Source organism: Mastigoproctus giganteus, chromosome 14 (genome assembly GCF_048544385.1).
Source record: "Mastigoproctus giganteus isolate SK-2022 chromosome 14, ASM4854438v1, whole genome shotgun sequence".
NCBI classification, from domain to species: Eukaryota; Metazoa; Arthropoda; class Arachnida; order Uropygi; family Thelyphonidae; genus Mastigoproctus; species Mastigoproctus giganteus.
In genome coordinates, this window is record NC_143588.1 from 117,708,611 (window position 1) to 117,734,767 (window position 26,157).

The 26,157-nt window shown below is 37.7% G+C and overlaps 1 protein-coding gene across 1 annotated transcript in view; it reads left to right on the top strand.

Annotated features, from left to right (window-relative positions):
* The first annotated feature begins 9,964 nt into the window (after positions 1–9,964).
* LOC150075659 (ectonucleotide pyrophosphatase/phosphodiesterase family member 5-like) overlaps positions 9,965–26,157 on the top strand; it is a 30,640-nt gene continuing 14,447 nt past the window's right edge. The window contains exon 1 of the mRNA XM_090388635.1: positions 9,965–10,352. Within this exon, the coding sequence (XP_090244761.1) occupies positions 10,109–10,352 (244 nt within the window). The 5' untranslated portion in view covers positions 9,965–10,108. The remainder of the gene's footprint in view (positions 10,353–26,157) is intronic.

Below are 26,157 nucleotides of genomic sequence, written 5' to 3' on the forward strand. Positions count from 1 at the left end.
GCGCGTAGACTTATAATGTAATTACTGTAATACACTGGTTTGCAAAATTTAAGGACCAACACTGTTTCTAAAGGTTACAACCACAAAATCTTTACTTAAGGTACTCTTTACTGATGAGAGTAGATTCAGTCTCAGCAGCGATTCTGGACGTTAGCTAATCTGGCGAGAGGTTGGCACACGGTATCACCCCGCAAACATCACTAAAAGGGATCGATATGGCGTTCGCGGTGTTCTCGTCTGGGAGGCGTTATCTTGGATGGACGTACACAACCCCAGATACTGGAAGGCGGTACTGTAACCGATGAACGCTACTGTACTGAGGTAATCGTTCCCCATGTGCGTCTGTTCCGAAGTGCCATTCGTCCCGAGTTCATCTTTATGGATGACAACGCCACACCCCATCGCACTGCAGCTGTGATATGCTTTTGGAAAGTGAGGACATTGTTCGTATGGATTGACCTGCCACTTCCATCGATCTAAATCCCATCGAACACACATGGGATGCTCTGGGGACGCCTAGCGGCACGCCCACACCCACCAGAAAATGTTCACCAGCTGAAGATGGCGTTGACAGAGGAAGGGACGATGTTATCGCAAGAACTTATCAACAACATTGTTCTAAGTATGGACAGGCGGTGCAAAGCCTGCATCGATATTAGGGGTGGCCATATCTCCTACTGAGGACCACCTCTTCCCTTTGTTCCATCTTTGGCAGTGATGCGTCTGTATCATGGCAGCCAGTGCTACGTTGCCATTTTTGAATAAAGTCCCGCAATTGAATCATTGGTTTTTGAAGTTGAAGGGTGGCCAGAGTGATGATCAACGTCTGCCGACAAGAGACCCCCTTTAAACTTTGCAAACCACCCAAAAATCTTTGAACGATTAAAACAGCTTTCGAAGAAAGCTGTTTTAATAGTTCTTGGGAAACAAAATTTGGGAAAAGACAGAGCATATTCAGGCGTTATCTAGCTGAGTTGCAACTTGCAACTCGCTAAGAATCGGCAATTTGAAAAGTCAGTCCCCAAACTTTATGATCACATCTTAAATTGACATCTCATGGCCTAATTCAAATCCTTTTTTTACTATTCCAAAATAAAATTATATAAAAAAATAAATTTGCCTGAATGTTATGTCAATTTATTAAAATTGAAATGTAAATACTTTATTTCGACACATAACCACATAACCACGCATTAACGACTTAGGCCATATGGTGCCAAATGTATTTTACATAAATGGTATGTGTTCTGTGGTAGATTTGCCCGTTCTCTGGATGAAAAACCCACGTTTTCCGGAGGAAAGCCATGCAATCCTCGCCAGAGAACCTACTAACTCAGCCACATTGTTTTAAAAAAAGTCCATAAGAGTTCCTCATGTCATTGTCAGGCAGGGGCGAATCTACGTTCTTGGAGATTCAAGGCTGGCGTTTTTAGTGGATCCCTTCTACGTATTAGTATAATGTGGATGGCACAATCAGTTAAACCAATCAGTAAAATTTGGAGCCCCTGAACTTGAGGGAGGGGGATTAAGCCCTAATAGTCGTGTCAGGAGTCGAACCCGAGCACCTTCCACTTGGTGTGGGATCCACTGTGCTACTCGCCAGGACATAATTTCATATGAAAATCATTTAATTAGGTATAAATAATAAATTGAAAGGCAAAAACTTAAAAGTACATTAGACTTCAGCATGCAAATTAACTTCAAATGTTTCTGTAATAAAGGGAAGGAATGCTTACTTTTTGCTAATACTGCTGCTACCAAAACCTGAAGAAAATAAAACATTTAAATGTTATATATACACGAAAAAGATATGAAAAAGGTCATTCAAACAACATTTCAGGAAGCGTGTACGTACTTGATGAATTGATAATAATTAACGTTAATTTTGTAATGGCTAAACGTACTCAAAAATAAAATATATTCTAACTGAGATATAGATGGCTCAAGTGAGAGAACAGCAGTCCTTACTTACCAGTATAATGGGAATCTTCATTATAATTTTCTATGGAATATCCCACTGTATAAAAAGAAAAAAAAAGGTTAACTTACTCAAACATGTAGGTTAGTGAAAAAGCATCATTTTTATATAGCTATCTACCAAAGTAGTTAAATTAATTAAATTGGCATCATTTTGGTTATATCTCATATTGTGAATGCCTTCACAACGAGTTGCCATGATATTGTACTACCTCAAATAAATAACACTTCACCAATGGAGAAGACTACTGTTATTTATTTTCAGCGGATATCACCACCACCACCCAGACGACACCGTTTCAAAGCTTGTTGGCTTCTCTTCGGTGGGTGGGCAGGTACCCTGGTGTTGCAATAGTGACAACCCAGTTATGAAATATAACTTCACAATATGAGAGATGCCTAATGGTGTGATATATACTATAAATATTGCATTTTTTTTTCTTTAGGAAAGAAACAACTTTAAAATATAACAACAAAATATACGTTTAAATAGAATTTGAAGAATCGGAACGTAAGATGAAAATTGTAACCTTATATTGATATTAATTACAATAACAGAAATACGCGTAATAACAAAGCTCGAATACATTTTTATGAAAAATAGATTTAGTTTATTTTTTTATTATTCTTTTTTTTTTTTACTCCAGACCTCCAGACCTGTATACAGTACTCTAGGTGTGGCCTGACCATTGCCTTATACAAGGGAATAATCACCTCCTTGTCCCTGCTAGAAAAATTCCTATATATCATCGACAATACACCATGAGCTACTCTTGCAGCCTGTCTGCACTACTCAGAAAACTTCACATTTTACTGATTAGTTGTTGTAGTAGTAGGGTTTCAGGAGCATCAGAGACTAAAGCCTTATTGCTCCGTGAATATTATCTGTAAGGTGCGTGTATTCTGTGCTCGATTTTTTGTTTGCTCGACGAAAAACCCGAGTTAGCATTAGCATTAGCATTAGTAGAGGCATTTGATGCAAGAAAGCAAGCTTATGCAGCATCAGCCAAAAAAAAAAAAAAAAACCACTTCCACTTCACCCCTCTGTTCGTTCAAAATACCTGTCCAGCTGAGCCTTAAACTTATTTAGGCTATCAACTGCCACGACAAGGGATGGAAGTCTGTTCCACCAACAACCACCCTCTCCCGGATGGTTGGTTGTTGGTTGGTTCGTTGGTTTTTCCTCCCGGAGTTTCCGGGAGGAAAAACCATGCTCTCCTCGCTTGAGACCGACTAACTCAGTCACGTTGCGAAAAAGGCCCATAAAAATTCCTCACGTCATCAACAGTACTCGAACTTAGGTCTTTTTCACTATTAATACGAGGGGTATCAAAATGTTCGTACCCTTACCTAGAAATAAAAGCCCTAAAAGGTGAAATTTCACAAGAACTTAAAACCGCATAGGAAAGATCGGTCAGAATTAGTGATAAGCATAACCCCAGGGGCTCACATCTGGTGAGTATGGGCTTGGCACACCTAGGGTCTTGAGCTGGATATCATCATTCTTCTCTTTCTTGGTGATTCCCTTTTGACCCTCTCTCTCTCTCTCTCTCTCTCTCTCTCTCTCTCTCTCTCTCTCTCTCTCTGTCTCTCTCTCTCTCTCTCAGGGTAGCTCGGGAATTTTTTTTTTTTTTTTTGGCTGGTACAACATAAGCCTCAGGCTTCCTTGCACCATATAGCTAATAATAATAATAATAATAATAATAATAATAATAATAATAATAATGGAGCAAGCATACAAGAAGCACTGCAACCTATACACGGCCTACATCGATTACCGCAAAGCCTTCGACTCCGTACCTCATAGCTGGCTAATAGAGACCCTGAAGATCTACAAGGTCAATCCGATAGTGACAAACTTCCTAGGAGCAACAATGACGAAATGGAGTACCACCATTAAGGTCGAGAACATCACAACTAGGCTAATCTACATTAGGAGAGGAATCTTTCAGGGAGATGCTCTGAGCCCACTGTAGTTCTGTCTAGCACTCAACCCGCTATCCACCATGCTTAACGGTAGCAAGTAGGGATATAGCCTCAAAGAAGGAAGAAAGAAACTGTACAACCTCAACCACCTGATGTACATGGATGACAAGCTCTACGCGGCAACCGAGAAGCAACTCCGGATCACCGAAGAATTCAGCAAGGACATCAGGATGGAATTTGGTCTAGACAAATGCAAGATCCACACACTGCACCAGGGAAAATTAGTTGGCCAAATCTACCAGATGCTGACTGGTAAAGAGATCGAAGCTGTGACAAGAAGGAGAGGCCTACAAATACCTAGGGATGATGCAGGCTCAGCAGTTAGAGCACAAGGAAATCAAGAAGTGCCTGACCGAAAATTATCATCAGAGACTCAGAAGCCTGCTGAAAGAAAAATTTAACAGAGGGAACACAGTTAAAGCCATAAACACCTATGCAGCTCCAGTACTAACATACACATTCGGGGTCATAGATTGGACTAACACCGAGCTAGAAGATATCATGCGAAAGACAAGGACAATGATGACCAAGAGCCGCCAACACCACCCGAAGTCAGTAGTGGAGAGACTAACAATAGCTCGGAAAGAGGGAGGAAGAGGCCTGATAGAGAAACAGAAGACAGCGATAGTTAACTTCGAGAACAACACAGCACCACTCCGCAGGCCATAAGGAAGATAGATAAGTGGTATACCCAATTCAACCTAAGCGAGGAACCCCTTCCCGCCCAGACGGTACAAGAAACGAAGTTAGAAAGATGGGCAAAGAAGACACTCCATGGCAGACACTGACCTCCATCAAGATTACATCGATAACATCGCTTCCAATGCATGGCTCACAAGCGGAACGCTCTTCCCCGAGACTGAAGGATTCATGCTGGCCATCCAAGACCAGGTAATCAACACCAGAAACTATAGAAAATACATCGCAAAGGAGCCCGGAATGTCAGATGACACATGTCGACGAGGCAACCTGGCCTCAGAAACGATCCAACACATCACCGCGGGGTGCAAGGTGATCACCCAGACTGAGTAAACTCATAGACACGACCAGGTAGCCAGGATAATACATCAGAAGCTAGCGAGGAAATACCAGTTGACCAAAGAAAGTGTACCATACTACAAGTACGAACCCCATGCAGTACTAGAGATCCGAACCCACAAGCTGTACTGGGACCACGCCATAATAACGGATAAGACCATCCCGCACAACAGACCGGACATAACCCTTGTGGATAAGATGGAAAAGGCTACCTACCTGATTGACATAGCGGTGCCCAACACTAGAAATGTCCAGAAAACCCATGAGGAAAAAAATTAGGAAGTACACGAAACTGAGACATGAAGTCAAGGAGACGTGGCATATGCATGAAGTATCGACCATCCCGATCATCGTGTCAACCACCGGTATGGTGCCAAAGACTACATAGCAGCCTAGTAGCAATAGGTCTTCCAGAGAATACCTACAACGAACTCCAGAAAGTCGCAATCCTGAACACCTGTAGGATAGTCAGAGATTTCCTCGACCAACAGTAACACCAACGTTACAACCACCCTGTGTACTTTGTAGCAGTACCCGTCACGGAGTAGAACCCCCCAATCAGGGAGAAATAATATAAGAACAACAATAATAATAATAACCGATTGATTTTCATAATCAAATGATTAGTGATCGAGAGATTTAGATTAAAAAATAATCGAATGAATTATTCGAAAGATATGATTACAATAGAAATAATCGAACAGTTTGCTCTCGTTTATGCTCATTACTATTCAGGGGAATATTGGCTTAATATGTAGTCTAACAGCTGCGTCAGTTAAGAAGATTAAAACTATCATTTCCCATACGTCACTGTTAAAAAATAAAAAAAAATAGGAAACAGAATCATTGCGTATAGTTAAGCAAAAACATAAATTTTTATTTCTGTTTCAAAGCGTCATAATTCAAAAAAATGAACCCAGTTATTTAAAATAATCAATGAACAATATAATATTAATACACTTACATATTAGAAGCAGGCAAAGAAACACCTTAAACTTCTTAACGTCTTAGTTCGCCAACGCCAACGTTATTTGTAAATAAAGCATGCAAGATGGTAAATAATATCTATTTACAAGAATAAATCAGTGGTCTCGCGCCAAAATACGCTGCTTCTTTTCAGTGAAGATGCACAAACAAGATAAATAAAAAATTAAAAAAATAAATACACAGGCATGTACCAAAAGTGGCTATAAAATCTTTGTTACAGTAACACCTATTCGGATACTCCATATACACAATATTATAGCAGAAACAAACAAAGTACACTGCTCGACAAAATTAACAGAACACGTAGAAAACATGGTATAACTCGTGCAGCTTTGTGAGGAAGTGGGACAAAATTTGGCATGGTGGTTTACCATAGAATATGAATGAAATGAGGAGAGAGCGAGAAATTTCAAGTATAAGGGACATTTATAGGGGTGTATAAGAATTACCACAACGCTACATTACAGAACTCGATAAAAGGTGCTCGAAAATGTGGTCATATGACATATATACGGCGTGTGAACCCCTACAACGGCTAAACAGTCCTGACAGCGGTGAACCATCTCGATTTAAGGGAGTCTATAAGATTCTGTGGCAACAAATCCCATTGTTCCACCAGCACAGACCTTGGCTCACCAAGTGACCTAGGAGTTGGTTGTCGGAGTGTAATGCGACGTCTAAGACCGCTCCAGATATTCGATCGGATATAAATCTGTTGATCGTGCTGGCCACGGCAGTGGTTGTAATTTCAAGGTGTTCCTCTACCACATCAGCTCTATGCGCAGTAGCAGTGTCGTACATGAAAAGAAAATCTGAACTAACCGTACCCCTAAGAAGGCGCACATAGGGTTCGAGGATCTGTTCTCAGTACCGCTGTTTCAATGAAATAACGTCGGGAATCAGTTTGTAGGCTAAAACGAGACTCATCAGAAAACAGAACTGTACCAATTTTGGCCGGCTTCATCGCAAGCCGCATGAGTCACACCACATTTTCTACGAGTTCTATTTTGTCGAGCAGTGTATTTTAGTTAAATATTGTAAATTAAAAAAAAAAAAATCAAAACAAATTAGAAATCCAGAAACAACAGCCCAGTCATATTTATTACGTTACTGACGATTAACTTCTGTCATAATGGTCAGCAGGCATTTTAGAAGGCAAGAATTCCAAAATGTCTTTTGTGAAGAAGAAAATTTTGGAACAGTACTACAGATGTGCCAGGGTACGTAAAATTTGAGCTGGAAGTTGATATTTCCTGGCTATAAGGATTCTGAACATTCTCGCGATGTATTTATCAGTTTCCTTCTAAATACATCGCGAGTTGGCTGATTTACAGTTGTTCGCTTACCGGATATCCTATTCTCAAAGGAAGAGGATGAACGTTCCCTAAAATTAAAAGGATATATTCTCGCCTTTTAATGCACTTTTTCGAGAGAATATTGGCTGAGTTACTGAGCAATAGTCAATATGTTTAGTTTTCATAGCTACAATAGAATATTCTTCCACTAATTCAATGTCAATGTACTTGTAGATCCGCTTAGAAAGAAGATTATAGATAATTCAACCTTTCCTTGCCATAGTAGCCAGTTTCACCTTTTCGCTTCCCATCCTCCCACGTCCTGTGTAGTTTGTTTGTTGTTCAACAATAATAATAATGACACTCATCGCTCTATTCTATGGAAAGAGCAGCTTAGATGTGTGTTTGTTTGTTGTTTGTTATTTGGTTTTTAGGAGCATTAGCAACTAAGGCCATATTGCTCCGGGAATATGCGGTGGTCATTCCCTTGACCTTTCCGCATCCTCCATATTTGGTGGTGACGGGCTCGAACCCCGGTCTAATCAAGAAGCGTGTACTACGCACTGCTGCTCCTTCCCACCTGGCTAGATGTGTGTATGAGAAAAGGTACTAAGTCACTGTTGAATGTAGACTTCATCGGAGAAGGGAAAGTTATACAAATATAAAGCTATACAAATACAGATGTATTTTTGTATTTGTATGACGGATCTTTAGAAATCTAAATGATAGATCTATGATGAGTCTCTGCAAAAGTGGAAGATCTGCAAAAGAGTTTTGGCTGTTTACCCTGCCAGAGATCCATCATTTTTAGAGTGTGATCATTTCGTGGTATATACTCTTACATCATTAAATCTTTATTAAAAATTAATCAGAAAATCTACTTCTCTGAGCTGGAAATTATTGTTCGAATTTATCTAACTTATCGTCAGTGTGCACCGGAATACTTCTGTTGAAATATACTTCTCATCATCTGTAAGGTTTAAGGATAAATATAAATCTAATATGTTATAAAATCGTTTTAAAATATAATTAACAAGAATAACATATACTCGAAGTTTGTTCTTTTTATATAAAACTACACTGCTCGACAAAATTAACAGAAAACTAACATTTCTGTTATCTGATCAGTCCCGTTTTAGCCTAAAAACAGATTCTAAACATTATTTCATCTGGAGACAACGAAGAATGCGGTACCATCCCTCCAACATCAGAGAACAGGACATTTATGGTGGAGGCGGTGTTCTCGTGTAGGGCGGAATAATCATCAACGGCCGCATCCCTCTTAGCTTTTTTGATAGGGATACTAACTACGCAGAGGTACCGAGAACAGATCCTTGAACCCTATGTGCGACTTTTGAGTAGTGTGGTTGGCCCAGCGTTTATTTTCATGCACGACAACACCACTGCACATAGAGCTCAAGTGGTGGAGGAATATCTTGAAACTGGAGATCTCCAACGACTGCCATGGCCGATTCAATCAGCAGACTTAAATCCACTCAAACATGTGCGGTATCTCCTTGGTGACTTGGTGAGCTGCTGTGCTGTTAGAAGAAAGGCATTTGTTGCCACAGAATCTTAAAGACACGCATATCGAGCATGGTTCACCGCTGTTAGGCCTGTTGGAGGGGATTATACGCCGTACTAATGTCGCGTGACATTTTTGAGCATCTTTTATCGACTTCTGTAAGCTGCACGAGTTACAGCACATTTTCTACGTGGTCTGTTAATTTTGTCGCGCAGTGTATAAAACATAAAAAAATAAAGAATAATATAAAATTTATAATAAATAATAAAATAAATTTTGTTCTTTTTTTTTAAGTAATAAAAGTAATATTTTAATATGTTAAAATAATTTCATATTTACTCGAAGGTAATATGTCTTTATTTTATTATTTTATTTTCTATAGATTTTTTTACTTGTAAGAATTTTTAAAATTATCTAGTTATAAGTGTTAATAAAATATTTTAAACTGTCTGGTGTGGCAAAGAATTTTATTTGATAGCACTACAGAAATAATACGTCTAGATTCGAATAATTTAAATGTCTTCCTCTGCCCTGGTGGTGGTATTTTTCCAAACGATCATTGCTATTATTAAAACTGTAGATGAAGTAATGACCACTTGATTTAAATTAAACTTCTTGTTTTGAAATATTTTAAACTGTCTGGCGTGTCAAAGAATTTTATTTGATAGCACTATAGAAATGATTCGAATAATTTAAATGTCTTCCTCTGCCCTGGTGGTGGTATTTTGCCAAAAGACCATCGCTATTATCAAAAATGTAAATGTAGTAATGCGCACTTTTTTTAAATTAATTTCTTGTTTTAAAATATTTTAAACTGTCTGGCATGGCAAAGAATTTTATTTCGTAGCACTATAGAAATGATTCGAATAATTTAAATATCTTCCTCTGCTTTGGTGATGGTATTTTGCCAAAAGATCAGTGCTATTATTAAAACCGTAGAAGTATGACAGGTGAGGATGGCACGAACGAGGAAAAATAGATTACTCCCAATTTATAAATCAGTACCTTGAAATAATTTGCCGTTTCGAAATACTGTAAACGTTGTTCCTGTGAAACGGTCACACCCCAGTGGTATTACATCAGCACATTTTCTATTCGTCTATGTTAAACATCAAAATACGAAGAAGAAGAACATAGCGCGTGTTACGTTCATAAATGTGCTTTTCATCCAAAATTATTTGACGCTATATGAAAACCCAGCGTATTTGACTGCCCGGGCGTGTGGTGTCCTTGAACACTGGCTTAATTAATTGGAAGTTGTGTTCAAAATCAAGAACTTAGCAGTTTCACTGATTCGAAAATGTATTGGCCGTATCTTCAGTTAATACTCTCCAGTTTTCTGACAGTGCTTTATTTACCGTATTCCATAGATGGAAGTCGTCAAGTTTTGGTTATCTCGTTTGACGGATTTCGGTGGGATTACATCTATAGATTTCCCACCCCAAACTTCGACTTATTGTCATCGACAGGAGTACTTGCGGAAAAAGGGGTTAAACCTGCTTTCGTCACGAAAACAACTCCAGATCACTACACAATGGCCACAGGTAATTTTTCACTTCCCAACTACGTACAGTTTATTATTTTGGATTTATTAGGGTGGCATTCAATTATCCAAACAGCACGGGGACCGATCATTCAAGTATTATATTCAATCTGTTCGAATTTGACTCGGAAACAAATCTAAAAATTATTTTTATCGATGACGGGCAGCTCAACTCCGACAATTTGAATGTGTGCGCGTAACACGCACAAATTGTAGGAGTTGTGTGTGTATGTGCGGAACAAGCAAGTAAGGTTTAATGAAAAATTAAACAATGCCTTAATTATATTAAATTAAACAACGGACCAAAGCATGCTTCATATGACAGACTTCACATGAAGCATGGCCACTTCCCGCCCCCACCTCCTTCTTCAGTGATGCCCGCTGCCATTGTCTTGGCATTGAGTCAAAAGGTGTCTGATAAAGTAAATGGCCTGATTTGTCTCCACTGGGCATGTTTCAGATTTGTTACACAAGTCAAGAGACCTAGCAGGACAGAGAAACTTGTAGACAGTGTGGAGAAACTGTTTGACATTATCGGTATGGTGCAGAGAATTGTTCCGTTGGAATAAAGGATTGTGTAACTGCTGAAGAAATGGCAAAAGGACAGGTCCAGGTAGGCACTCTCAGAGGTCCAGAGAGGCCCGACCACTTAATGTTTTTGAGGCCTTCGGCTATAATAATAATAATAATAATAATAATAATAATAATAAAAGTGTTTTTGATATCTATTGGTGCTTACATCGAGATCAACTTTTTTGATGGTAATCCTAAAACACAACAAGAATTCGAACCGATAGTACTGTGCCTCAGTTGGAGGTTGCGAAGAGTAGAAGATACTTATTGACATTAGACTTCAATTTCTGTAAGTTCTAATCTTAGGAAAATACACGATCCAAATAACAGAAATGGAAAGGATGAACGAGGAAGAGAAAATATAATTGAAATGACTTCAAAAATAAGAAAAGGGACATTGGGATCAATTTTTTTTACCTCGTGAACGTATTTGCTGAAACTATAACAGATATGTTTGCCAAGAACTACTGCTCCCTACGTTCAAACAAAAAATACAAGTAAAAATGCCAATTAATTAACAACTGAAATTAAAAATAAATAAAAGAACATTAAAAAGCGTCTATCCTCAAACACAGGTAGCTTTTATTTTTTATTTCTATTTTTATTTATTTTATTTTTATTATTATTATTATTATTTTATTTTTTTTTTTTTTTGCACATTGGGTACAATAGCACTTAGCAAGCATAATACAGAGTGGGGCAAGGAACTGGACGATTTTAAAAACTCTATAATTAAATAAAGAACTTTAATTTGCCAAATTACAAATATTTCATCTTAGAGTATATAGTATCCGTTTATTTTTTGAAGACACATGTGAACTAAAGTGACCTACGTCTCTCTGCAGGCATTCTTTTAATCGTCCACGACTGTTTACCATGACGCTGCGTACCATCTCCAAATGAATTCGGAAATTAGCAGCACCCTCTTGTGTAAGAATTGACTGGTCTGTGACACTGGTAGTGGTAGTAGTGACAAATGATGCAAGAAAGCAAGCAAATATAGCATCAGACAAAAAAAAAAAAAAAACTACAGACTTCAACCATCCAAACCCTCCTAGAATTTGTGTAGTTCTTCTTGAATCTATTCAAACCATCCACTTCCACAACAACAGAGGAAAGCCTGTTCCAACAATCAACACCCACTGGCTGAAGGAAAACTTCCCCACATCTATCCTGCAACCATCTTTCCTCAACATGAAATTATGCCCCCTCATGTTTGTAGTCCCAGCAAGAGAAAGAATGCTATTAACATTTAGCTTACTCAATTCATTCATTCCTTAAACACCTGAGTCAAAATTCCTCGCAAGCTCCTACTCTCCATGTTTGGAAATTGCAATTTGCAGAGATGAAACATCTCTAGTAAGAGCACCCTTTTGTTCCCTTCACCAATCTTGTTTCCATTTTCTGCGACCGTTCCAACAGATCTGCATCCTTTCTAAAGTGAGGCCTCCAGACATATACAAGTATTCAAACAGATCTGCATCCTTCCTAAAGTGAGGCCTCCAGACATATATAAGTATTCAAACAGATCTGCATCCTTCCTAAAGTGAGGCCTCCAGACATATATAAGTATCCAAGGTGCGGCCTTCAGTTTCTTTCTTACTGCATCATGTCAGCCCGGTAGCACAGTGGTATCGTCACCGTCCTCCCAACACCACGTGGAAAAGGCCCGGGTTCGAATCCTGTCGATGACGCAAGGACTTTAGTGGGCTTTTCTTACTCCGTGGCTGAGTTAGTCGGTCTCAGGCGTAGATAGTAAGGTTTTTCCCTCCCACGAAACTGGAGATTTTCGTCCAGCAAAACAGACAAATCGACCAGAGAACACACGCAATTTACAGTCATAATACATATATGGGTATATATATGTAAGAGATTAGGGTGACCCTAATATAATAATTTAAATTTACTGCACCATAAGTAAGACTTTAAATACTTACTTACTGCATCATAACATCCAAGCAGTTAGAAAGTTTCTTTCTGAATCTAAAGTGAATCTAACGAAGTGTATCCAATTGATATTGGTGGACAATACAATGTTGAGTACGTTTGGTGTAACATAAGCACTGGGAAAGGAAAAAATGAGAGTAGGCGTGTGTTGAAGGCCTAATGAATCTGATGAGTATAATGAGCAATTGTGCAGAGAAATAGAGTGGGCCAGTACATCAGAATGTCTTATAATGGGGGATTTTAACTTTCCAGATATTCACTGGAACTTGTGGATTGGTCACTCGCACACTAGCAAGAATTTTGTGGATTTAATCGATGATTGTTTTCTGCAGCACCATGTTCGAGAGACAACCAGAGAAAGTAATACTCTTGATCTTATTATCAGAAGTGATTATTCATGCATTAAGAATTTGCAGATAAAGGAACCACTGGGTGACAGGGATCACGATGTACTGATGTGGAATTACTTAAAGATGTAACTACAATGAAATCTAAAGGGAAGGGCTTTTGCTATCGTAAAGGTGACTACATTGGTCTCAGAGAATTTTTTAAGTTCTACACTGTTGATATTAACTGATGATATTACCAACAACAAATTCTAAATGGGAAGCATTCAGGGGTTTAATTTTGAAGGCTACACGAATGGAGGGATGGAATGGGAGGGTTTTTTTTTTTTTTTTCGCTGATGCTGCATAAACTTGCTTTCTTGCATTGTATGCCTCTACTAATGCTAATGCTGACGAATCTATGCTGTAACTGCAGTATATTTCCATTCTTGTCTATATGGTCCTACATTACTTCTTTAACCAGTGACTCCATTAATTTCCCTGGAACAGAAGTTAAGCTAATAGATCTGTAGTTACTCATATCACATTTTGTTTCCCCTCTATGTATTAGGGATACATTTTGCACATCTCAAGCTCATTGGAACCTCTCCTGAATCCAAGGATGCTCTCATAATTATGGCTAAAGGTTTGCTTACCACCTTTGCTGACTCCCTTAATATGTTTGGATAGAATCCATCCACCCCAGGTGCCATTTTTATGTTCATCTTCAACAGTTTCTCTTCAACTTTCCTTTCAGTTATCGCAAAGTTATTTAGCTCCCGGTTGGAGTTTCATAACCTTCTGGGATTTCGTCCCCTACTGAATTTTTCGCGTGAATGTAGATGCAAAATACCTATTCAGTTCGTCAGTACTTTGAACAGAGTCATCTACAGTTAACCAATCCACACCAGGTGGGGTAATGTCATTCAGTTCATTCTTTTTATTGTTAATACAAGAAAAGAAATCTTTGCTGTTTTTCTTTGCATTCCTTGCCACAGATATTTCATATTCTGCCTCAGTTTCGGTAACCTCCTTTGTAACTTTATTACAGACTACTTTATAACTACCATAGACTTATCTGTATCGCCTAATAATTTATATGCATAGCGTGCACTTTTCTTCCCTGCCACGAGTCTCAATAGTTCATCTGACATCCATTCAGGTCTAAGCCTGGAATGGTATTCTTCGTTGGTTTGAAAAGCCTAGTAGCTTCTATGACTACTTTCCTGAATGCTTCTCATTTAGAATTTGATGTTGATCACTTCATCAATTGGTCCCACTGCATACAATTTAAAAACTGTCTGAGACCACTACAGTCATCCTTAGGAAAGCAAAAGTCTTTCCTTTTACACTTGACAATAGCATTAGCAATAACAAAGGCGTACAATGCAAGAAAGCAAGCTTAAAAAAAAAAAACTCCCGATTTTTAAAAAAAATGTTTTTTTTTTTTTTTTTTTTTTTAAATGCCTGTCCAACTCAGCCTTAAATTTATTTAAGCTACCAACTTCCACAACAAAAGATGGAAGTTTGTTCCATCAATCAACCACCCGCTGGCTAAAAGCAAATTTCCGCACACCTATTCCACAACTGTCTTTCCTCAGTTTTAATCTATGCCCCCTCAGGTTCTTAATCTGAGCAAGAGGAAGAATTCCACCAGCATACAGCTTACTCAGCCCATTCAAGGCCTTATACACCTCAATCAGATCACCTTGCAGGTGCGTACTCTCCAGGCGCTGCAATTTGCAGAATTTAAGCCTTTCTTCGTAAGAATACCCCTTTGCTCCCCTCATCAATCTTGTCGCCCTTCTTTGTACTCGTTCTAGCAACTCTATATCCTCCTAAAATGAGGCCTCCAGACATGTACACAGTACTCTAGGTGTGGCCTGACCATTATTGCCTTATACAATGGGAAAATCACCTTCCTGTCCCTGCTAGCAAAATTCCTATATACCATTGACAAGACTCCATGATCTACCTTGTCAGCCCGTCTGCACTGCTCAGCGAACTTTATCTTTGACTGCACAATTACCCCCTGGTCTTTTTCACTTTTCACTTCCCTGAGTGTAGTACCACACAGTTGGTACGTTTCTCTTCGGTTATTGCTACCCATATGCAGTACTTTGCATTTGTCAATGTTAACCTTCAGTTGACACTTCTCAGCCCATTTGGCCAACTTATCTAGATCCAGTTGGAGTAGCATACTATCTTTACTGTTGTTAACAACCCTGCCAACCTTCGTATCATCTGCAAACTTGGACATTAATACTGATATATCTTCATCAATATCATTGATGAATACAGAAAACAACAATGGGCCCAGCACCGAACCCTGGGGAACTCCACTAATAACATTTATCCACGAAGAGTAGTGGTCCATTGATTACCACCCTCTGTCGTCTCCCACTCAACCATCCCTTTATCCATTGTAGCAACTTACCCTTAATGCCATACTACTCCAATTTGTACAGCAGTCTTCCATATGCAATAGTATCAAAAGCTTTCCTGAAATCCAAGTATGATATCAAAATTATTTTTGGCATTCAGTTCCTTTGTGACCACATCATAATATCCAATCAAATTGGTCAGACAAGATCTCCTTTTAACAAACCCATGCTGTGTCTTAACTATTACTGATGTCTTGTCTAGATGATCCTGCAATGCTTCTTTAACCAGTGATTCATTATTTTCGCTGGAACACAAGTTAAACTAACAGGTCTATAGTTACTTGTGTTACCTTTGGAACCCCCCTTTGTGAATTGGTGATACATTTGCACACTTCCAGTCCATGGGGATCTCCCCTGAGTCCAAGGAAGCTCTCATAATATGGCTAAGGGTTTGCTTACTTCCTTTGCTGCCTCCTTTAATATAACTGGCTAGATCCCGTCCCCAGATGCCTTTTTTATGTTTAACTTCAACAATTTCTCTTCCACTTTGCTCTAAGTTATTACAAAATCACTTAGTTCGCTGTTAGAGTTTGATAAACTTCTAGCACTCCCCTCATTGAATAACTCCTCGAATAACTCTTCATTGAATAACTCATTCAGTTTATCAGCTACCTGAGCATGATTATCAATAGTCAATCCATCTATGTTAAGTGGTCCAAACTGATTTATCCCTTTCCTTCTATAGTTTACATAATTAAAGAACTCTTTGCTGTTTTTCCTTACATCCTTTGCCAAAGATTTCTCGTAATCTGCCTTCGGATGCCTTTGTGACTTAATTACAGACAAGCTTATATCTGCCGTAGGCTTCTGTGTCACCTGATAATTTATATGCATTCCACATATTTTTCTTCTCTTCCACAAGCCTCATTAATTCATCTGACATCCATTTAGGCCTGAACTTTGAACAGTATTTCTCAGTTGGAATGAAAAGTCTAGTAGCCTCCAAAATTAAGTCCCTGAATGCTTCCCATTTAGAATTCAACGTTGGTAACATCATCAGTTGATCCCACTGTACAGAATTTAAAATCTGTGTGAGACCCCTGTAGTCACGTTTATGAAAGCAAAAGCCCTTCCCTTTAGCCTTCATGGTAGCTACGTCTTTAAGTAATTCCAAATCAGTACATTATGATCCCTGTCACCCAGTGGTCTCCTTTATCTGCAAATTCTTAATGGATGATAATTATGATAATAGTTATGTCTTTAATTAAATTCTACATTTATATGCTGTGATCACCGTCACTCAGTGGGTCTTTTAAATGCTGATTCTTAGTTCATGACGAATCACTGCTGATAAACAGAACAAGGGTATGCTTCCTCTTGTTACCTCTCTAACATGCTGCTATAGAAAACAGTCATCCAATAAATCCACAAAAGTCTTGCTAGTGTGCGAGTGATTCATTGATGAATACACAAAACAACAATGGGCCCAGCACCGAACCCTGGGGAACTCCACTAATAACATTTGTCCACGAAGAGTAGTGTCCATTGATTACCACTCTCTGTCGTCTCAAACTATACCACAAATTCCAGTTAACTTCTGCTAAGTTAACATCCCCATTATGTGACATTCTGATTTACTGGCCCACTCAGTTTCTGTGTTTAGCAGTTTGTTACATTCCTTGCAGTCATTACGCCTATAACACACTCCTAACCTCATTGTTATTTTGCCAGTGCTTATATAATACCAAACGGACTCAGCACTGCACTCGTAAACCATATTGACTGAATGTATTGTATTAGATTTCTAAACTAAGAGCATAACCCCTTTCCCTACTGTCCCGTCTGTCCTCTCCTTTCTGTACACATTGTACATTCTGTGTTCAAACTCTGATTGTCTTATGTCTGAGTGTCGCGTGTGTCCTCTATTCCTACAATGTCTGCATTTGATGAGTTAATCAGTACTTCAAATTTATTTACTATACTCCTAGCATTGGTGTACATGCACACGTTCTTAATCTTATTTATGTTACACAGATCAGGTATTTACTTGTTTCAAGTTTACCCAGCAGTGATTGAAACTCTCAACACCTTATTTTACAGGCTGCTCGATGTTCCAATGGAAGCGGCCCAAGAGTCACTTTGAACTGTGCCTACGGCTCTACTTAATTTTTGTATCTCCTCCCTCTTAAGTTAATGTTTTCCGGTCCCACCTAAGATTGTTTTGATAGCATCAGGAAATGTTCTTGGACCCCCTCTATTTAAGTGTATCCTTTCCATGTAGAAACAGTCCTTCCTGTTAACAAGCGTAGGCCACGCTAAGAAAATTACTACCTGTAAAAAAAAAAATATATATATATATATATACAATATATAAAAAATCCACCATAAAAGTATCTAAAAATCTAATCTAATCATCCATTTAAAAATATCCATCATAGAAAAGTTGTTCTCTGTAAATAAAACAGACAACTTTTTTTCCGGTTTCAGCAGTGGGGAATTAATAAAGAAATCAGTTTGTTTCAAAACTTATGGTTTATTATTTATTAATTTAAGCAAAAATGTAATCTTTGGAAATAGGCTGTTACTTAAGACTAAATTCTAAATAACTCCTGGAAAGTCCATGTAAAGGTGGATTTATTTTGCCTTGAAGAATAATAGCAACCTTTTCGCTCGTTCCTATCTTTCTGCCTTTATCTCACTTCATTCTATTAACCAGTTTTCCCAGTTTATTTATTCTCTTGTTTTTGATTCTTAGAAAGCAAAATGCTGGAACCGTTAGCATGTTTCAAGAACATGGGAAATTATCAAATAGTTAAATTTACGCAATCCATGATGTAAAAATATCCAATGAATTTTAAGAAACAGTGATCGAAGAATTTATAGGAATCTAGTAGCAAAGCTAAATTCTTTGTAATATATTTTTAAAATTATAACTACTTCCTGTCTTCCCATAATCTATAATATCCTACAAAACAAGGGATTGTTTTCGCTTTTCGTATTTAAATTGCAAAACTGAACAAACTACTCGCACATAACTCACCCTTCGTTTGTTTTCTATTTTCTGTATTTTTACAGATAACTTCCTTTCAGAGACTTACTAATATTGTTTTAACACAGGGCTTCTTAAACTTTTTTCATTCACGACCCCATTTATGATTGCGAGTTTCTTGGCGACCCCATAAAAGAAAGATAAATTAATATTTTTTGATGATTTATTTATTAGGTAACAATATACATATACATATGAAAATATATAGTTTTAGAATTCGTTTTGAAACATACAAAAATCTAAAATTAAAATTTGCACAAAAAATTGTAAAATTGTATTTATTATAGTTACAAAAATTATATGCCCTATTTTTCATCAAAATTGCATTTTTTGCAATAACATAAATAAAAGGGGATTCTGATCGTCTTAGTTCGCTCGAATATATTCGGACGCAGTCGTTGAGTGGTAAGTATTAAATTAAAATTAAAGTAAAAAATTTAATGAGATGGATGTGCCTGTTTTTTTATTGCATAACAAATTAAATCTTGGTGGAATGTTTGACACTGCTGGACGTAAGACCTCTTCAACATTTTTTAGCGCTGAACGATACTGGAATTTAATATGTGTTAAAGCTGAGAAAGTAACTTCACATAAATATGTGGTGTTGAATGGCAGAAGTACATTTAACGCCATATCAGCGATTGTGGGAAATTCAGTTCTAGTTCCGATCCAGAATTCAGTCAAGGACTTTTTTTGAAATTGTAGTTTTAAGTTTGAGTCACTCGAAAGCTCAGCAAATTCCTCTTGAGCTTTAAGTGGCAGGTGATCAATCTCACTTAAGCCAATCCAAAACGGCTTTTGAATCCAAACTATTTTTTGGAAATCAATATTTAATATAAAATATGTACGGAACGGTGTTTCTAGCGCTTTTAAGTGATCTACAATAATTTTTGCAATAAAAGTTTTACAATGAATTTTCTCGATTATAAAATTGTCGACACTGGAAAACATTTCGAACGAATTTTTTTCTACCCTACTTTTCCAAATGTTGATCTTTTTGATAAAACTTTCAATTTTATCATTCGAAGTAAATATATCGTAATTTTTTCCTTGGAGAGACAAGTTGAGATCGTTTAATTTCGCAAAAATATCTGACAAATAACACAGCTTGGATAGCCATAAGTCATTTTGAAAAAAAGCAGCAAGTTCACATTTTCGTTCGGTTAAAAATATTTCGATCTCGTCCTTTAATAGCAATAATCTTCTTAAACTTTGACCTCTTGACAACCATCTTACTTCTGCATGTAATAATAAAGTTGTGTAGTTGGAATCCGTATCCTTACAGAGATTTGAAAACAAGCGGCTGTTAAGGGCATGGCTCTTAATAAAATTTATAATCTTAACAGCATCCTGAAGCACATCGTTCAATTCTGGTGCTATTTTTTTTGCTGCAAGGGCCTCTCGGTGAATAAGGCAGTGAGTAAAAGTTATATGATCATAATGAGCAGCTTGAAAAAATGATTTAAAACCAAAATTTTTGCCGGTCATCGCTCTTGCACCATCTGTGCATATTCCACAGCAATTTTTCCATTCTAAACCTTCAGTTTTTAAAAATTCGTCAACTTTACAATATATGTCTTTCCCTGTAGTATGGTCTTCCATAGGACGACAAAATAACAATTCTTCCTCCACGCTTTCTTTATAAACGTACCTGACATATACTAACAACTGAGCCAATTTAGTAATATCAGTTGTTTCGTCCAACTGAATTGAAAATTTTGGGATTTCTTTAATTCTTGTAATAAGTTGCACTAATTGGTCCTTGTTAATATCAGAAATTCTATTCGAGACAGTGTCGTTCGACAAAGGAATTTTTCGAATATCATCGCCATATTTACTTCCATGTAGTATTTCTACCATTTTAATAGCAGCAGGTAAAATACAAGATCTTCTCCAATGGTGAACGGCTTTTTATTTTTAGCAATACAGTATGAAACTTCATATGACGCTAGTAAACATTTTTCACTAACGGTTATAAATTTTTCAAAGGATTTTTTTTCTTTATTTAAAGATTTATACAGTCTTTCAAAATATTATTTTGGTTTATTGACATACGAAACATGCTTTGATTCAAGATGTCTTTTTAATTTTGATGGTTTCATACTCTCCGGAGCCAATAATTCATTGCAGATCAAACAAAGAGGTTGTTCATTACCCTTACAATTTTGAAATGTAAAGCCAAATTGAAGAAAAGACTCATCATATTTTCTTTTTCGCACATAAGATGCCTGTTTTTCAATATTTTGTCCTGCCTGAGAAGAGTTTGTAGCAGCATTAGTTTGTAGGACGCCGTAGCCTAGTGGTCAGGCGCGCGGGTGCATAAGTACACGTGCCTTGAGTGACCGGGGTTCAAGCCCGTGACTGCTGAATACGGTGCTGTTTCTTGTATTCTGTGTATCTTGTAAACTCGTTTGGTCGTCCCGGAGTATAAACAGAAAATTTATTATCTGCGTCATTGCTATTCTTATTTAAGTTCAGCCATTTATCCATGGCCAAAAATTATTTTGATCCTAAAATACAATAAATATATAAAAATAACATATTGCATATAATAATTGATTTATTAATTACCGAATAAATAAAAAAAAACTAAAATCTCGTTAGGGCGGAACACTGACAATTGACTACACTAGAAGAGCGTCAATACTCCACTAGTTCACATTACAGTCAGTGTTATTGAATCATAGTCTCGCTGCACGTGTGCGCGCGCATTCCTCCCTTTGTTTGTGTGCAGATGTGTGAGTGTGACTCTGCACAAATACACATCTAGATGTTATAAAATCGTGTATTTAAATATTTGACATTAAAATCTCTCGCGACCCCAGAATTTTGCTACGCGACCCCAAATGGGGTTGCGACCCATAGTTTAAGAAGGCCTGTTTTAACAGATTAATTAATTATAATATTAATTAAATTATAAAATAAATAATAACTATTATTAATACATTATTATTTAAAAGCTTCTATGCAAAAGCTGCAAGCATTGTGATAACATTTTTCAAATAATTACAAATTTATTTATTTTTTTTGAGAATCCCAAGTACGAGAGATATTAGAACCTATAGTACTTAGTACCGTGCTTGGGTAGAAGGTTGAGAAGGTGAAAGAAGATACTTGTTGTCAGTAAACTTGAAATTATCTAGATAGTAATTTTAAGGAAATACGTATGAAGGTAGGTTGTTCCAGAAAACGGAAGTTGGAGGAATAAATGAGGAAGAAGCAAAGTTGATTCGGTGAGTTTGAGGTTGAGGTAAAAGGATGTTGACTGGCTGTGGCACTTGTTCAGACTACCTTGGAAGGGAGAGTGGGAATTATAGAAGTCAATTCAGAAGAACAGTGCCCAGGGAAGTATCTGTAGAAGAGGCATGCAGCAGAAACAGTACGTCTATGAGACAGCGAGTGGAGAGACTCTGTTAGAGATGAATCATTAATTAACCTAACTGCCCTCTTTTGAATGGAATCTAGAAGCTTGAGAGAGGTTTTGGGGGCACCGCCCCAGACGTGGGAACAATATTCCATGGAAGGGCGAATTTGCGATTTGTACAGAGTAAACAGCTGTTTGGAAGAAAAGTAAGAGCGAAAGAGAAAACCAAGTTTTTTAGATGCAGAGGAAGCAATATTTGCAATGTACTCGGGCCGAGAGAGATTAGAAGACAAGGTAACCATCAATAAAGATATGTAATCTTGCATATAAATCAGAGTGTCATCGGAGATAAGCATAAGAGAAAATGTATAAAAGCATAGGAGCGAGATATAAGACAGGACTGAGTTTTATAAGGATTGAAATCAACCAAGTTATCTCTGACTACTGAAGGATTACATGGAGATCAGCATTTAAGGAATTGATAGTGGGAATTCTAGAAGTGAATATTTAAGGAATTGGTAGTGGATATTTGCTGATGATAGTACATTGATATTCGATGGGCTATCATCAGCAAACCTATGGGTAGGATTCCTAATCGATGGAAAAAGGTCAATAAGGGTCCTGAGCTGGATATCATCATTCTTCTCTTTCTTGGTGATTCCCTTCTACTTCTCTCTCTCTCTCTCGCTCTCTCTTAGGGTAACTTGGGAATTTTTTTTTTGGCTGGTGCAGCATAAGCCTCAAGCTTCCTTGCACCATATAGCCAATAATAATAATAATAATAATAATAATAATAATAATAACAATAAAAAAATAATAATAATTTGTGAGACGAAAAGAGTGGGAGAAAGAATTGAACCTTAGAGAATATCAGCATTAGTGCAGAAGTTAGAAGAGAGAGAAAACCATCCACTATTACCCGCAGTGATCGGTCAAAGGGAAAACTGGATACACAATTATAAAAAACAGTTGGCAAACCATAAGATGGAAGTTATGCCAAACACGATCAAAAGCCTTTGAAAGTTTAGTGAAACTCAAGCAGTTTCCCAGAGCAACTGCTTAAGTTTCACTAAACTTTTCCATTGAATTTGTCCATAGATGGGTAACATAAGCCACAATATCAGCAGTGGAGCGACACTGACGGAATCCATACTGGTGATCACTGATCGGATGGAAGGTTTCTACATAGTTTAAGAGCTGGCGGTTAATTGATTTCTCTATTACTTTAGAAACAGTAGATGTAACTGCAATGGGATGCTAATTTGAGTGGAAGGGTTTGTCACCCTTTTGAGAAACCGGCTGGATGAGCAAATTTTTCAAGAAGGGAAAACCTTTGAAATAAGAAAATAAACACCTTTGGAATAAAAAAGTAGTAGTAATGGGGTGGAGTTTTAACCGATTTTGTTGGGACGGGTGCCCAGGAGGATGCGGGTCCCGACAATACGAACCGATTTTGCTGGGACGGAGGCGGGTCCAGATTTGGCTGGAAATAAAAAGTTTTATTTTTCTCTCAATAGATGGCGATAGTTGTAATTTCGGAATTTAATTTTGTCTTTGGTTAGGGGTTTGAACTGCGATACCATGATTGCTGAGTGGGCATCTTAGCTTGTGACTGTGCTGGGTTCCCCCGTGAGATTTGGGGGAACATAATTAACGTTGAATAATTTCAACGTTAATTATGTGGCAATGCATTGTGGGTGTTAATAGGGACTACGTATTTTAGGGATGTTTATGCTGTGGGGAGTCTTGTTTCTTGGGGAGTTTAGGGATATTTAAGCTGTGGGGAGTCTTGTGTGTGTGTGTCTTGTTTTTCTGCACTGACTGTATTTTTTTTTTGTAACCTCTGTGTATACTTGATGTGTGAAATGTATTCCAAGATAAGATTTAAAAATTAAACTCTTAAAAAGTTATTATTCTCTCTAAGATTTTAGTCCTTTTTCAGTTGATTGAATGTAAATGAGTTCACTTACATATTAACAGCAGAACATAAACTCAATCTGCTCGGAGATAGACTTTTGCCTCCGTTCGAAAACTACAGCCGATGAGTTGTAAGAATGAGCCCCTATTGATTGCCCTATTGATTCGAACTGAGTTGGAAAGAACATTCCAAGATTTCTGTCCTATTCTCGTTGCTGAGTGGAAATGAACTTCTCAAGTGTAATGAAAGTGCTTGTTTACACTTTTTCCAGAAAGAACCACACAAAAGATTATTTTCATTTAAACAGAATAGAGACGTCACAAGAGATAATTGCAGTTAGCAAAGCAGAAAATTTTTGGGAAACATAAGCCGTTTACATATTGAAACGACATAATGTAAATTATTTTTTCTTGTTTATTTTCACTGGTTAGTTTTGAATATCACCAGCTTTCATCTTCACAAATCACGTCTGTACATGCCACCAGCTCTAGTTAATGAAGCTGACCGTTTCCGCTCAGCTTTTGGGAGTTACCAATCAATTTGGGGGAGGGGGGACATTTCCTGTCTGAAGCGAACAGAATCAGTCGTTTTATGTTCAAGAATTGAATACGATTTCTGATGGATCTAAATTGGGAAAAAGTTTTAAAAGTCCAAGAACTTTTGTATAAAAAACGTTTTAATTGTTGATTCAACTGTATCTGCAAACGATTTCTGATTGGTTGAAAATAAAACCTGATATTTCTCTTCTTCTAAATGAAATTTATTTTGTTTTTTCTCACGTCCGTTTGTGTTCATTTTTCGCAAACTATTTCTCAGTGACTTTATTTTGTCGTTTTAGATTTTTTTTTTTTTTTTTTTTACAAGACTAGACCACCAAACAATTTTAGATATCCGCGAGAAATTAAAAGTAGATAACATAGTAAATGACATAAAACGGTATCAGGAAAACTGGATAACCCACATAGAAAGAATGATCCCAGACCGGATCCCAAAATTAGCCTTTAACTACAAACCTACAGGCAAGAGAGATGTTGGTCGACCAAGATAACAATGGTCTGTGAGTTTGGAGTTGGACAGTACATGGATGTTGGCTGGTGGCGGCACGTGTTCGGACTGTTTTGAAAGAGAGAGCGTGAATTATAGAAGCCAATTCAGAAGAACAGTGCCCATGGAAGTATCTGTAGAAGACGCATGCAGCAGAAACAGTACGTCTATGACACAGCGAGTGGAGAGACTTTGTTAAAGATGAATCATTAATTAACCTAACTGCCCTCTTCTGAAAGGAATCAAGAAGCCTGAGAGGTTTTGGGGACACCACCCCAGATGTGAGAACAAAATTCCATGGCAGGGCGGATTTGCGATTTATACAGAGTGAGCAGCTGTTTGGAAGAAAAGTAACGCCGAGAGCGAAAGAGAAAACCAAGTTTTTTAGATGCAGAGGAAGCAATATTTGTAATGTGTTTGTGCCAAGAGAGATTAGAAGTCAGGGTAATCCCCAAAAGAGATATATCATTTTGTCTAGAAATCGGAGTGTCACTAAAGATAAGCATAGGAGCAGAAGAATCCTTTTTGCGAGATATAAGACAAGACTGATTTTAGAAGGGTTGAAATCAACTAAGTTGTCTTTGCCCCACTGGAGAATTACCTGAAGATCGGCATTTAAGGAATTGGTAGCAGATTTTCGAGAATTAGAAACTGATTGAGCAGGACAAGGCTTCGCAAAATGGAAAGTAGAATGCAATGTGCTATCATCGACAAAACTACGGATAGGATTTCCAGTCAATGGAAGAAGGTCATTGATATACAAGAGGAAATGAGTGGTGGAAAGAACTGAACCTTGGGAGACACCGGCATTAGTGGAAAAGTTAGAAGACAGAAAGCCATCTACCATCACCCTCAGTGAGCGATCAGAGAGAAAACTGGATAACCAATTACTAAAAACAGTTGGCAAACCATAAGATGGAAGCTTGTTTAGAAGACCTTTATGCCAAACACGATCGAAAGCCTTTGAGATGTCAAGAGCAACTGCTTGTGTTTCACCAAACCTTTCCATTGAATTAGTCCATAAATGGGTAACATAAGCCAGAATATCACCAGTGGATCGACACTGATGGAATCCATACTGGTGATCGTTGATCAGACGGAAGGTTTCTAGGTAGTTTAAGAGTTGGTGGTTAATTGATTTCTCAATGACTTTAGAAAGAGTAGAAGTAATTGCATTGGGACGAGAATTGGATGGGAGGGA